Here is a 15,457-nt window from a genome sequence, read left to right on the forward strand (position 1 = left end):
AACATTTATAGGTTTACGCGACATAATTATTGCTGTGAGAGGTACAGTAGCTAGACACAACAACGTACTCCCTTGTATGGCGGACAATCCACATTCCAGCTAGCTGTAACTGTGTTTGTGTGTAAATCTGACGCAAAACAGTTTATACCTTCCTTACAGTATGACGACCGGAGCTGACAGCGGCAAACTTTCGGACTCTTTACCACCAGAAGATGCAAGGGGCAGCAAGTAATGGAAATAACTGTTCAATTGAATATGATTGTTCCTAGGCTTTTTAGATGTAAACACGTAGGCTAGTAACGATAGGCTAGGCAGTTGCATCAATGCACTACTGTAGCTCAAAGTATACTGTAGTATAGACTAGTCTTCAACATAAGCGTTTATGGTTGCATAGTAACGGTTAAAACTGCCTCGTTATGCATTCAATCACGATGGTCTAAACAATCTATTGTTTTAGTACCTAGCAAATGACACAATCATGATGATGTAATTTGTTGTCAAACTTTGGCCCATTTGTAGAGAAAGAGTGAATGAAACATTCGACCAAAGCATTGCTTGGTGTGAACTGTGAATGTGATTGTGAACTCCTCTGGTAATTGGTAAATTTGTAACAGTAAGGGCATTAGGCCCTAGTGTTTTAAATAATAACAGTGATGATGATCTCCCAGATTTTGCTGAGTGGTTTAGATTAATCCATCAGCAATGTGATTCATTGATAGTTTCAAAATATTCCATCAGAATTGTACTTGTTTCCTTGTATAATTCTGGCAATTTTGGACATTTCCATTAAAAGGATTGTCTGGTGGCCCAAAGAAGTTACCTTAAAAAATGATAAATAATTTTCCAAATATGTTGTCAAAGTATGAGAACGCTAATGTTGCGTTTGACAGAGAAAAGATTTTTTAATCGTTAAGGATGGACACTTCCAATATGATTTGAACAGTACAGAACGTGACGTCAACTATGCTAATGCATGATTGCGACATAACCCACGCTCCGTACAGTACCTACAGTAATCACAACAAAAACCATGTTTGTATACAGATTAATTTCTTTCTTAATTTTCGGTGAAATTTCTTATAAATTAGATGTTTTCAATAACTCCTTAATCCGCCATATATGTAGTAGATCGGTGGTTTCGTTGTCTTTGTGTAACACAAATTAAGTTTTAACAGCAGACTCTTCGTTGTTCATACATCGCGCTATCCAGCTCCAGCGCGAAGAATGTTCGCATGTGTAGGCTACTCTAACGTTTACAATCGGACAGTTCTGCGAAGCCTAAGCTTCTCCGTACTACATTCTGCTCTGACATCGATTCTGCCAAGTTTCATCTTTCGGTTTTCCGAATGCTTTTCAAGTTTCTTTTTACTGTAAATTTGATCCGTGAATTTTATTTCAGCGATTTCGAAGAACAGTTTATGAACTGTGGTTTGAGTGTGAGAGTATATTTTGTGCAACGCTATACGTATAACCAACTGGGCATGGTACAGTAGGATATACACTCACGATATGCACGTTATATAATAGGCAATCACATGTGCGTTTACACGTGAGAGTGTATTGCTGCCGAAATGGGAGTGCTAACTTCAAGTCGCCTGTTTTGCCTATTTGCCAGCACTACGTCAATCACCATATTGAAGCGTTCGAACAAACGGTACTTTTGGTGAGAAACTGGTGAATTTGATAACCAGAGTTCTACAAGAAGAAAACGTTGAATGGGGACAATTTTTACATGGTTTGAAAGAGAAAAATTATAACTACAAGGACAATGTATCAAAATCTTCCACCAGACAATTCCTTTAAGGCTTTGTATATTAAAATTAAGATTGAAAAAGTAGTAACAATTTGACTCAAGAACATGGCAACTAAACAGTGTCTATCAGTGCAGCTAAAGTACGTGTGTATTTAGGGAACACTTGAAGTTACTGTGCAGCTCCATGCAAATTAATTATAGAATAAGTCTCTTGTTCCGGTTGAGTCATGGAGCTTATGCCCGGCTATAGTGGTTGTCAATAATGTTAGTGTGTCTTAGTATCATTCAGTGTGTCATACCCTTGTTATGATTGAAGAGACAACACACAACAAACAAATGCACACAACAAACATATCTGCATATCAGGTCTAATGTGGTCTTGTGTCATTAGCTTAAATATAGATTTTAACTTGTTAAAAAGTCTCCTATTTTGCAGTAATTTAGTATATACTCTTGTTTATTGTTAGTTTACTACTTGGGGCGCTAGTATATACTCAACTGATAAGGGGTTGCCTGCGCATTACCAAGCCGTCATGATATTGATGTTCCACAAATTTTTAGTTGGTATAGATATGAACACTATACATGTACAGTACCGCTCGCGTATAACTCGTGTAGACGTATTCTCTACGTGTATTTACTCAATTATACGCGATTATACTCTATTATACATTTCTACGCCGTGTCTATGCGGCTTAGGGCTTCCCTCTAGTGCCCCTGAATAGGGATTATACGAGCGTAAAGACGTTTTGTGGGTTCGTTCTAATGTTGATAGGGGTACTGTAAAGTAAGTAGGCTTTAAATTTAACACAAAAATGAAAATATATCTTTAATGATAACAACTGCTTGTATGGCAGATGACGTATAAGGAAAAAATTAATCTTTATGTGTTCTTAAATAAACTGGTCTACTCAAAATGTATAACATGGCAACCTTAGGCATTAAGAGTAGAACCCCCTGTGACAAATCTTACGTGGTACAGGTTGGACTGCAATGTGAACTGCAAATTAATCAGGTCACACATCCGGAGTCTATGCATGCTTAGTTCTTTAATACCGCTCTAATTAATGTTCCTTTCAGGAAACATTTCATACTGTAGTGCAGTTTTGATTCTTTTATTCCCTCTGTTAGGGAAGACAACTACCCACAATATAAACTTTTGCGTAGAAATTGTAAAGATACATCTATTAAAACTACACACTAATCCAATGCTATCACTATATTTTCTACTTCAAGGTTGAATTTCATAATTTTTATTCATTTGTTAACATATAACAGTATGTTATGCATACATAATTTTCTCTCTTTCAGTCAAGGTGGAAGTACAAAATGGCTGTCTGCTCACTTTGACCCTGTTGCTAGCCTGTACACATTTTCCTCTTGTATGAGTAAGTTGGCATTCATTGTTGTACTGATGGCATTGTTGTACTGTAAATATCAAATATATACAGTACTTGTATACCACTATAATCAAGGGGATGTTTCATTGATGTGGGTTTACCTATTACTTCATGATTAAATTAAGGGCAGCCAATTGTCCGACAATAATATTTTCAGATATGTAGCTCAAGCTTAGATTTTTAAGTCAACAGCTAGTGTATGCTGTCAAGGTTTGTATGCAAATTCTGTCAAATTTTCGAGCTGAGGTTTTTTAAGCTATGAAGGTTTCTGACAAGGATAACTAGTCAGCGATTTAAATCATGCTTGTATGGTCAATTGATATTTATGTATTCCATAAATGGTATTCAGGAATTGTCTTCATTATGATTCAGATATTCCCAATCTTTTGTCTGTTTTATTATGATAAATTAAGGTAATATACAGTAACTGATACTTTGACAATGTTTGAGAAAAATCTTAAAGATTTTGAAACTTTAAAGATCGCTACCATAAACATATTTTAGGTACTTTTGGTAGGTTTTGAACCTTTGTTGCAATTGGCTGAGTAATGGAGCATGTTCTTAAGTGACTTTAGCTAACCTATTTTTACTGCATAATAGTTATGAATTAAGGGCCTGAATGACCCTTTTAGTGGGAACAAGCTATTGGTACATTCATTATTAATTTCTTGAATGAAGCCATGAGTTGATTTTGAGGATGTCACTTGGGTGGCATGGGTGGATAATCTGTTCTACAAAGTACAGTATATTATGTGAGCACTATAGATATCACATTTAGGTCCATTGCTCGTATGAATTTGACCTTGATAAATCTTGTGAATTTTCATTAGAAAATCAGACCAGGAAATAAATGTCACAGTATCAAAACAAAGGATTGTATACTTTTCTTACTTAACTGGAAATGTGTATGGAATATAATAGCATTCAAACTTCTTGTGCACACATCTTGTCTGATCTTCTTGATGGTTCATTAAATATCAGTCAATGTAGTGCTTAACCTTATACTGTACTGTATAGATCTTACAGACATGGTAACAATCCTTCCAATTAAACTTGGTTATCATTGACCAGGGATAATGAAACGTCTGTAAACTGCTTTAAAACCTATCGCTGGTATAAAGTGCTATATTTTCAAATATTATTATTATAATAACAATTGTTATTTTACGCTGAATACTTGGTTTTTGTATCCTGGAAGGAAAAAGTGTTACAGCTTTAAGTTTTGTCTACTTTCCTCATACACGGCAGTTTTGCCATGCTTCTGTACTTCAGCTATATTTTCAGTCTGACATTACTGTAATGTAGAATCTTCATATTCTGGAGTGTTCCTTACCTTTATTACGGCATAAAATTGTCTGTTTAATTCATATTTCAGCTCTGTCTGACATAACTGGTGATGGAGAAAATCGTCTGGTCATTGCAGATCTAGGAACAGGTGCCCATAACATGAAGTTGAAAGTCTACAAGGGTACAAGCCTTGTGAATGAGAACACAATAATCGATTTACCTACTGGTGTAGCTACATTCTATATGGATATAATAGAGCCCAGGGTTCCAGGTAGTATAATATGTTTAATCTTTTTGATCCACCATGCCCTTTCACTAGGAAATTACATTCATAAAATTGAACGTGACAATAACATGTATTAATTTTATGGTTTCTTTACCTTAAGACATAGTATGAAACAAAGGTTTCACATGTGCTGCTTTTGCCACTATCCATGTTTGCTTTCACATTGCATTTTATTTTCCATGAACTACATAATCTACATACATTTTCAATCTTAAAATGGTTTGTTCTTTAGCATGTGTTATTGGGCCATCTCTGGAAAATGAAATTGAATTGAGAAAAATGAAGTGTGTTTGGTGATACTTTTCACAATTTGTTTTAAAGAAAGTGATACCTAAAGTTAACTTTTCAATACTTTTTATTGAGATCAACAATCAACGTATAATTAGCATAAATTTGCACAAAGGCTGTTTTATAACTAAATTGGTGCTTTTCAACACAATTTTGTACTTACAGTTTCTTTATATTAAAATCAAATACTGTAGTTATTGGGAGACAACTTGGAATGAGTGTCAAGAATGCCACTTCCTAAGCCAGGGATAGCTCTTCTAGTTTGTTGTTGTTGTAAATTAACAATGCTAATTAGCATCATTCATAGGTCACATATGTAACCAAATATCAGAAAAGATTTCAATAGAAGAAAATTGTATATCTTTTTGGTGTGTTAGTATTCTTGGCAAAATCTTGAAGTCATGTCATTATCCCTATCTTTAATTAACACATGAGTGAGTGGGCTATCAGTGCTTTTAAGTCCTTCTAATAGATGATCAGTATCTATTCTGTTCCAGAGTCCATTATATGAAACCGTAGAAAAACATGTACACTCTTACCTACATCTGTAATAAAATTGGAAAATTTCAGATGATTTTTTTATGCAAGTACTTTTGGTTTGATTTCAGCTGTGGCTGTGGCCTCAGGTCCATACCTATATGTTTACAAGAACCTTCGTCCTTACTTCAAGTTCACACTACCACCACTTGAGGTTAATCCTGTGGAACAAGACCTTTGGAATCAAGTCAGAGATGTAAGTTACTAATTTCTCTTGATGTTTGGTTGTGCCCAGGGTGACCTGGCTTCCTTTCTGTTGAATTTTGTACAATAAAATCATTAGAAAGGTCTTGCAAGGTGCTTTATTACCATGTGCTTTATTACCATTCCTCAAAATCTCTGCATGTGAAAATTCCAGATTGTAGAAAATTTGTTGTGTCACTTTTTTGCTGACTCTTATTTCGATTTCAGTTTTTAGTTTATATATCCTCATCTGAGGTATGAAAGACTTACAGGCATCTGATATGACTGTTTTAAGATCAAACACACCTTCATGGTAACTTATGACAGGGGTTCATAAAAGTACTAGGTCTTTTAAGGGCGTGTTCTTGTGTCGTCGAGATCTATAAGCAATATTTTCTACAAAATTTATGGGGCTCAATAAAATCAGTTAAAAGTGAGTATTTTCACTCTTGCATTTTTTTCTCTAGGCACTGTTTTACTTTACATTGATTTCCGACATCACATCGTATTCATAGCCCATAACATTTTAAAAGACGCTTTGTAAGGGGGTTGTATGCAACACAGTAGTATGCATTGCATGATGTCTAGGCCAGCACATACCTGTATGCCACTGTAGCTTGTCTAAGTACTGCTAAATTTCCCACTTCCGAATTTGACAATCATTCTGTTGTTGTAAATTAGTTCCATCATTTGATATTTCTTTTGTGCATATGATAGACCTAGCACTATAGGCTTGCGTGTGTTGTCAGGGGTCATTATAGCTAAGTATTGTGTGTTCCCTAACAGGTATCTTAAAGTACATATTTTCATGGAGGCCTGCAGACAACTTTTTTAAATCCTAGCAGCAACACTGTATATTGTGTATGGGTCATGTGTGGTATATGTATGTTACTTTCTCCGTTTTCCTTCTCAAGATGTTTACTTTGCTGTTTTAGGGAATTTCAATCTCCCCTTTACTCCACATTGGTCATTTAATCATATTTTTGTTAAGGTTCTAGCCACAGTTTGTTGTTCCTCTTGTAGCCTCCTGCTTCTAACTTAGTTGAAGCATGTTGTTTGCTTTCTTTTTGTTTTATCAGGACTCCTTTGTGAGCTTCAATTCTTTCCTACTTTGTTACCATGTTTGCCATTCTTTCAGTATCTCAGTATATTGTCTTCAAGCCAATTGAAGTCCATCAATTGTTTGTTGTTTCATTCCTGGAGAGCTTGGGACAATCATGATTATTCTTAAGTGCCATACCAAAAGGGACCCCTGTCTAGTATGTCTCGAGTTTTTGCCAACCCAGTGGCAAGAGATAGACAGGTGGCTCACAGGGCAGAGAACCAATTTGAAAGTTGGCACACTTGCCTAACCCAAATAGTTCCCCAAGATTAGGTGAAGGAGAAGGGAGAAGAGGTCGAGAAAGAAAGAGAGGAAGAAAGAGAGAGAAAATGTCTCCTGTGGTCCCAGCTACGTCGGAAGTGAGCATGACCAAAGGGAAGGGCAAAGGAAAAGGCAAGGCTCCAATGCGGAAGGCCAAGGTGCCTATTAAGAGATATCTGGTGCGTCTGGAGTGGAAAAAGAGAGACGAGTGGGTTGCAGAGTAACCGCAGACAAAGCTCTGGGGCACTGAAAAAAAGAGCATCCTAATGTTCACAGAGAAAGACATCGTACATGGGTTACGCAGAGAGCATCAACGGCCACAGGGTCGCAGAAAGCAGCAACAGCGGGCAGCAGAAAAGGGGAGAACTGGTACCAGCAGGAACACAAGATGGTGGTCTACCCTTCACAGGAGAACAGAGGGTATCAGACGTGGTAGGACGATCACCAAGAGAAATCCGGTCCATGAAAAGGTCGAACACTGGGAGCCAGCAGCGTAGTGCAGCATATCCCAATAGCGGTCCCATAGAGGCTGCAGGAGATGGTCTCCTGGGTCCAACGCCATAAGAGAGACCTGTCACGATGGACATGCAATCTACTGGAAGAGAGCAAGAAAGATGCTCTCCAATCCAGAAGCCAATTGACAGCCAAATGACAGGATTGCAGGCACAACAATGTCCACATCAGCAACAGTCACAGAGCCAGAAAACTTGTACTCAAAACAGGGAGACGATATCTTGGACTGCAGGACAACGATGCCTGTAGACACCTGTAGATGCATCCTACTTTGATAGGTTTGAAGCCATCGCTGGCCTGCGATCAATTTGCTCGGATGTTCACAAGGTCTTTGACCTGGAGGGAAGAGAACGTGGTGTCCTCAATAAGATGGCCTTCATTCAAGGTGAAGTCAAGAAAGACCAACCTGACATTCCTAGGATACTTCCAGAAGAAACTTCATGAAGAAGATTGGAGGAGGGAGACCCTGGCAAAGTCTGACTTCAGGGGCATTAGATAGAGGCAGACACAAACCGTATAGACCAAGGTAGAGCAGACCAGCTAGGGGCAGTCGAGTAGCTCTACAGAGAGGGTACACCCACTGATCCGGTCCAAAGATTAGCTCTAGGATGGAAAATTCTAGCACTGTTACATAAACGGGCAGTAGTAGAGGTTCCAGAGGAGTCGGGACAACTCTTCTGGTCCTCATTTTTTATCTCAATACATTACATGTATGGAGATATTGTAACAGTAAGTGGGACTCTCTCTTCTCTTAAAAAATTTTCAGCGTCTTCAAACAAAGTTCTTTTTCTCTGGAATTTCCAGAACAAGCATATATCATATAGGCCAACAAAAGTTACTAATTTTTATTCAATAATTTTATCTCATTCTATGACTTTTTCACGGATTTATGTCCAAATCGGGCTGAAACACAGTTGTTGCAAGCCTGTTTTGCACACGCTCCGAAACTTGTCTTATTTCGCAATCATTAAACACTTGGCAAAAGCTGTGAAATGCATTGTGGGAGCTAAGCCCATCACTATATTTTAGTACACTGCAGCTTGGATATCGTCTGAAAATCCGTTTTAATACATATTCATAAAGCAGCAATCGAATTGCTTCAAGCAAAACTTTGAAGAAAAGAAGTTGAATATTCATTAAATATCTGTTTGCGACGATTTCGGACTCGCAATGTGGATGAAATTTGGAAATTTCTTTGCCTCGGCTTGAAAAATAAAAACGAAACGTAAGTAAAAACCTTTAATCTTTCGAATTGCACATTTTCCGTTTTCAAGAAGGTACCACCTCCATCGTCCGGTCGATGGTATAAAACAAGTTAAACAATGATTTGAGGCTAAATTCGGAGTTGTTCTAGCATTCTGGTTTGAATTAAAGTGACATTTTTAAGGTTGCTCTTGTTCACCGGCATCAACGTATCCTATCGTGGTTAATTGCATATGTACATGTATATGCACATTACCATAGTGTGTAGCCTAGGGTTATAGTTTTAAGTATTCTATAGTGCAGTGTGTTCATATTACTGGACCGTGTGTTTATGAATTATGATGTTAGCTTTCAAGACATTGTTTACGAATACAATGTCGTTGCCTCGAATTTTGGAGTACTTAAGCAGTTCAAAGTAGGGTATTGTGCTAATACAACTACACAATACTAAGCCTATGCTGGTATTATTAGTTTACTACTGACTTCTGCCACTGGTGGTTGTCAGCACTGGCAATACCTTCATGTCCAGTACATAAATAGTACTTGAAAATTAAATAAGCTTATATTAAAAAAAGTACTGCCTTGGTCGGCTCTGGTTGGTACTAAATAGTTTTACCCTTGTGTGGTTTTATCCAGTGTACCTAGATACATAGGCCCACCTGCTAATTCTGGATAAAGTCACTGTAGGCTACATTACAGGTTGGTCGAGTCAGTGACAAGTTAACATTGGTTCTCTACCTAACTTTTTGGGCTTCTTAATTTAATTCAGTACTTTTCACGCCATTCCATTCATTGCCTTGATTTAATAAACTTTGAAAAACCTTGAAAAAACACATTCCTGTTATATTCTTTTGTTCTAAATCGCACATTCATATTCACCAGTGTGAAGAAAAATTAACAAGAAGTTCCTACATAAGGTGTACATTTCACGTATCCAAAAATACTTTTAAATTCATCACGAAGATAAGCTGATTGATGTCTAGGAACCTGATACATAAACTATATGACCAAAAAGTCCAACAGAGACTGACCCAAGATGAAGGATACCACATAAAAAACAAGTTCTTAAATATTCTATGACATAACTAAACCTTGCAACGTCATTCTCTCGACAAACAGGCAATGAGCGCTAAAGGCAACACTTGCAGGATGAAGTGTAACCTGCAGAGACTATTCGTGGCAAAGTAGCGTAAATGCAAGTTCTCTATTTGTTGTACCATGATTGATATTGATAATTGTAGAGACAGAGCAAAGATATGAAATTAGGACTCAAAATTAGAACTTCCAGTATTGAGATACTGTGTCATTGATGCTCTTGTCCTGAGACAAAATCCTAACTAATTCTTAAAACCTGCAACAAGAACTTCGTAAAACAAAAACATTTCCGTATGGAAACTCTAACAATAATTAATCCACTACTTAGGAAGGGCGGGGATTGTGGCATGAAGGGCAGGTGGGCGGTGATTGTGGCTATACACCAAGTGTTTGCAGATGGTTCCACCCTGGGTACCAATAAATTGGACAACTCTTCAGGGGCATGGCCAATACCGACCAAGGTGCTTGGCGCCATCATGGAGCTTATCTATGGTGCTTCAAGCCTGGACAAAGTTACTGTACAAATTGATGTCTTCAGCCTCATTAACAACCCTGAGGAAAAAAAAACTCTGTTTTAATCATTGTAGCATAAGCAAGAAGGAGGAGCTGTCTTCATACTTTATCTACTAAGAATAATCACATTAGATTTGAGAATCACTGGGTTAGGATTGTGCCAGAGCCAGCTTTCATTGCTAAGAACCAGGTCTTATCCTTCTTGACAGGGAATATTTTTATCCCGGAGATCAAAACAATGTTGTCTGTCACAGAGGAAAAACTTTGGTGCCTAGTTAGGGCTATCAAATGGTACTTCAAGATGACACAGAGTCTTAGGGAACCACTACAAATGTTTTTACCTTACCAAGTACACCATTTTCGGTGGCATGACTGACCCCCTGGTGGCTCTCAGAGGTGATCAGACCTTGCACTCTTGGCAAGAACAGAGCTCACGATATAAGAGGGATAACAGCCTCAGTGGCATGTTTAGCTGGCGTGCCATTAGAGGATATACTTAAAGCAGCAGCCTGGAGAAAACCCAAAACAGTCTGGACTGGATAACTACTGTACAATCACTGTGTTTAAGAAATACAGCAGCAGACAGGGATTTGTAGTACAGTTTCATAGCAGTTAATTGTGATTTTTAAAACTGTCAGTTATACAGTTGATCACTGCCTTCAGAATGTAGGATAGTAGTTTGTTTGAGGATTGTCCTGGTTTAGGTTATCACAGCTGTACTTAAGCAGTGTCTGTACACATTCCTGTGTCGTGATTTTTATTTTTACTGTCAGGTAATTGATCCCTGCCTTCAGAATGTGGGATAGTATTTTTTTTGAGGATAGTCCTGGTTTGTTTATACCAGCCGTAGGCAGTGTCTGTACACATTCCTGTGTTGTGATTTTTATTTTTACTGTCAGGTAATTGATCCCTGCCTTCAGAATGTGGGATAGTATTTTTTTTGAGGATAGTCCTGGTTTGTTTATACCAGCCGTAGGCAGTGTCTGTACACATTCCTGTGTTGTGATTTTTATTTTCACTGTCAGGTAATTGATCCCTGCCTTCAGAATGTGGGATAGTATTTTTTTTGAGGATAGTCCTAGTTTGTTTATACCAGCCGTAGGCAGTGTCTGTGCACATTCCTGTGTTGTGATTTTTATTTTTACTGTCAGGTAATTGATCCCTGCCTTCAGAATGTGGGATAGTATTTTTTTTTGAGGATAGTCCTAGTTTGTTTATACCAGCCGTAGGCAGTGTCTGTGCACATTCCTGTGTTGTGATTTTTATTTTTACTGTCAGGTTGTTAGGTTATGTTGCATGAATGTTTGATGTAGTCTGTTTTATTCATTCTGGGAGGTTACTGTTCTCTTTCTTAATTGTTGTAACAGTTCTTCCATCCTCAACTGTATCATTGAGAAATTTAAATGGAATGTTAACTTTGCAGTACCTTGTATACATCCTTGTGTCTTTATTTAATCTAGAGGTCCAACAGCTGTTGAAGAAATTTCTGTTCTTTTCAATCAAAGCATTATACTGCATTTATGTGTTTGATTCATTCTTGATAATTTGGAAGATATGGAGTATGTATGTGACAATATAAAGAAACACTTAATCAGACATTTTGTATTTTATATTTCTTACTCCAGGATAAAATTGATGTAACCGTTTTACGGGAAATGTTAGATAGTATCAGAAGAGAAGGAACAGAGGGAGCCCTTACAGTAAGATCATTAAGGTAAGTGGTTTCACAACAGCAAAAAAAAACAAAAAAACATATTGCATACATACAGGATATGTACAAACAGTACCCCTGCATTGCATCTACAGTTTATGCCATAATACATTGCAGTGGATCGAGGAACGATTAGAAAAGAAAGAGGCACACAAAATGCTTGAAATGTATGTTATAATGGATTCTAAGTAGTTTACCATGCCAGTCTATGTGAAAGGGAAAAGGTACACATTTATTAAACATGAACTAAAGTCTGTACTGTACAACAGTTACACTCAGCATAGAACACAGCATGAATGCCCACTGCAATTCATCTCTGTTGTGTACAAGTTGCCTCATAGCTAATTTGTGTAACAATGGCAAACAATTTCTGATCATGCAGAGGCTGGTACTGGTAACAAGGGCCCTGTGATATGCCTGGGTCATTATACATTTTCAAGAAAATGAAAACCTTCTTAGGAAAGGATCTTGCTAATGCAAATACATACTGGGAATGCAAAGCTTGATATGCTGTTTAAACCTTCCAAAAAAATAAATATTGTTTCATGCAAGTTAGCTAGTTAACATTTTAGCCTAACCACTTTGCCAAAGTCAGTTTGCAAAGGATGTTATACTTTGCGTATTTTTGAGGTTCTATTTATAACAGGATCTAAGTTAAGTCATAAAAAAGTCGTACTTATTGAAATAAAGTTTGTTATTCATATTTATTTCTTATGCTGTAGAAGTAAGTTAGGATATATAGCTTGACGTACTACAGTTATATCATAGAAACCAAGCTACAATCTTAGTCATCCTAGTGTTGCCCATGTTCATTTGAAATGATTGGTGCAACTGTTTAGTGACAGAATTTTAGTTATGACAAGTTGCTCCAAAATTATTTCTTGTCGCTGTTCTCTTTCCTGTTAAGTGTGCTCTTGTTTGTTGTACATGAAATTCATGTCTATTTTGTCATTGCCAGCTCTTTTTGTGTTATGGGCTATTGTACTGTAAAAGGCTTATCCCAAGAGGCAAATTGAAGTGAAGTTAGCAGGACTTCTGAGCTGTGTGCTTTCAAGCAAGTCTCATTATCTGTGCTTATATAATCTTGCCAGGCCATCACCAGCAGTTAATATGTGAGCCCTCCCTTATCCACATGCAATATATATTATATATGATGTATTATATATGATGTATTATATATGATGTATTATATATTATATATATATATATATGTATATATATATGTATATATATATATATTTATATATATATATTTATATATATATATATAGATATATATATATATACATTAGGGGTGTCCGCATATAAAGCGGGAGGCTCGGGATTTAGTAAGATTGTCCGCATTTCTCTGTTTATAGCTTTCATTTTCAACATTCTTTTAACGGGATTTTAATGAAAAATGAGATCTAGTCCTTCCAATCATATCATTTCTTGTCTTTGTATCGCCCTCAGCCTTGCCCTGTGATCAATTTTAGTTTCTGTGATAGATTGTTCAAAATGCTTGCCCGTCCTGCCAGAAAATTTGAATCTAACACTGACTTACGTCTAGATGTGAAGTCAGTGTGGCATATTGGTCAGAATCTTTCTCTAAGCTTGGCCTTGATACAATACACAGGAATGTGTACAGAACAACATATTATAAAAAATCCAAGTTAGGGAATTACTGAACATTTTAGCTCTCCAAAAGATTGCTAACTTGCAAGTTGCAACTTCACTGAGAAATTTTCAGCTAAATCACTATTTTACTTTCAGAATTTTAACATTCCTCGCTACAATGTCCTCTTGAAACGAAGTGCCGCGATTACGTCACAACTCTCATCATCCTCCACCATTCAAAATATATCAGGTTCAGTTGGCGCGAGGTTCAAAAATTCACTTCCCCTGGATCATAGGATGAAAAAATCCACAAACAAGGACTGTGGCAATGAAAAAATTATGGAGTTTTTTCATATACCCAATTGAATGCCACTAAAACTTCCTTTAAGTGTGCGAATATTTATTTATTTTGGCTGGTAATTTTTTGCAGATTTCTCATGCTGCCTGACAAGGATCAAATGGAACTGTTTGCACAAGCATACAAACATACAGCTTTAAAAAAACTTGTAAGTAACCACTAAGTGATTTTTATTATAATGAGTCAATTTCTACCTTCATAACTCTATTTCTTAACAGTTCATTTGCATATCAGAGCAATTCCACGGTAACTGGCATTACACTTTCATTGTTCCTCACTCAATCCAGATGTTCTGGTTTTGATGTGAGGTAGGTGTTTCCTGCTTCATTTTTTACTCCTTGCCAGGGAGAAAGAATCTCTGCTATGGTGATGTGGTGTGTGTGTGCACTTGGTGTGTGTGTGTGTGCACTTGTTTTGTATTCTGACAGAGGACTTGAACAAGAGAATTCCAGGTCCTCGGATGTGATTTCTAAAGAATCACCACGTCCTCGGAAGAATTCTATTGTATGGGGTATTGTTAAGGTTAGGTTACGTGGATTTGAATAATGGAAAATACAATGGGTCCTCGGTCTGAATGTAAAACAAACGTGCGTGTGTGTGTGATGCCTTGGCTTGGAAATACAAGCTCAAACATTATGTGGTGGGTGAACTTCATATTTAGTACGTACAGTAGGTGTACTTTATTGAGTAGAAAAACCATGTTGTTTTCTGTGTCAGTCACAATTCATTTGAGGTCCAACAGAGATCAAAGTCTGAAACTATTGTAAGCACAATACTCAAAACCGTAAGATGGAGAACTGAATTTTAAGTGTGTGGATTTAACATATCGAGGAGAAGGAACTCATTGTTTTGGTTGAGGTCAAAGTCGTTCGAATCAAAAGAGGTCAAATCCATAAAACTTGTAAACCTGTTGACTCACTATGCAGATGTTGTGTGCATTTGTAGTGGATGGATGCACTTTCGGAGTAGTAAAACTACTGTTTTCTGTCTAGGTCTAATGTCATGTGAGGTCGAAGTGTGAAAACTTTGTAATAGTGATAACTACGAAGTTGTAGCCTCGATTTACGTCATACTTGGTATGCTGGTGCACCTTGTTGGGAAAAACGTTTGTTGTTTCTTCTGCACAGTTTAAATGTCATTTGAGGTCAACAGAGGGGAATGTCTGTAAACCTTTCAAACAATCTATCTTTAAAGGGTTAGCCTGGATGTACCTCATACTTAGTACAGTATGTGGATGCACACTATATTGCACCATATTGAGTACAAAAATGTTTTATTTCCTGCAAAGTTCAAAGGTCATTTGGGGTCAACAGAGGTCAAAGTCTGAAAACATTGTTAGCGCTCCAACTGAAAATGGAAAGCTTGAATATA

The 15,457-nt window shown here is 37.1% G+C and overlaps 1 protein-coding gene across 1 annotated transcript in view; it reads left to right on the forward strand.

The window, feature by feature from the left end:
- The first annotated feature begins 36 nt into the window (after window positions 1-36).
- LOC139970578 (BBSome complex member BBS1-like) overlaps window positions 37-15,457 on the forward strand; it is a 34,827-nt gene continuing 19,406 nt past the window's right edge. The window contains exons 1-6 of the mRNA XM_071976380.1: window positions 37-228; window positions 3,065-3,141; window positions 4,529-4,711; window positions 5,623-5,747; window positions 12,047-12,135; window positions 14,159-14,234. Of these exons, the coding sequence (XP_071832481.1) occupies window positions 161-228; window positions 3,065-3,141; window positions 4,529-4,711; window positions 5,623-5,747; window positions 12,047-12,135; window positions 14,159-14,234 (618 nt within the window). The 5' untranslated portion in view covers window positions 37-160. The remainder of the gene's footprint in view (window positions 229-3,064; window positions 3,142-4,528; window positions 4,712-5,622; window positions 5,748-12,046; window positions 12,136-14,158; window positions 14,235-15,457) is intronic.

Source organism: Apostichopus japonicus, chromosome 8 (genome assembly GCF_037975245.1).
Source record: "Apostichopus japonicus isolate 1M-3 chromosome 8, ASM3797524v1, whole genome shotgun sequence".
Lineage (NCBI taxonomy): Eukaryota > Metazoa > Echinodermata > Holothuroidea > Aspidochirotida > Stichopodidae > Apostichopus > Apostichopus japonicus.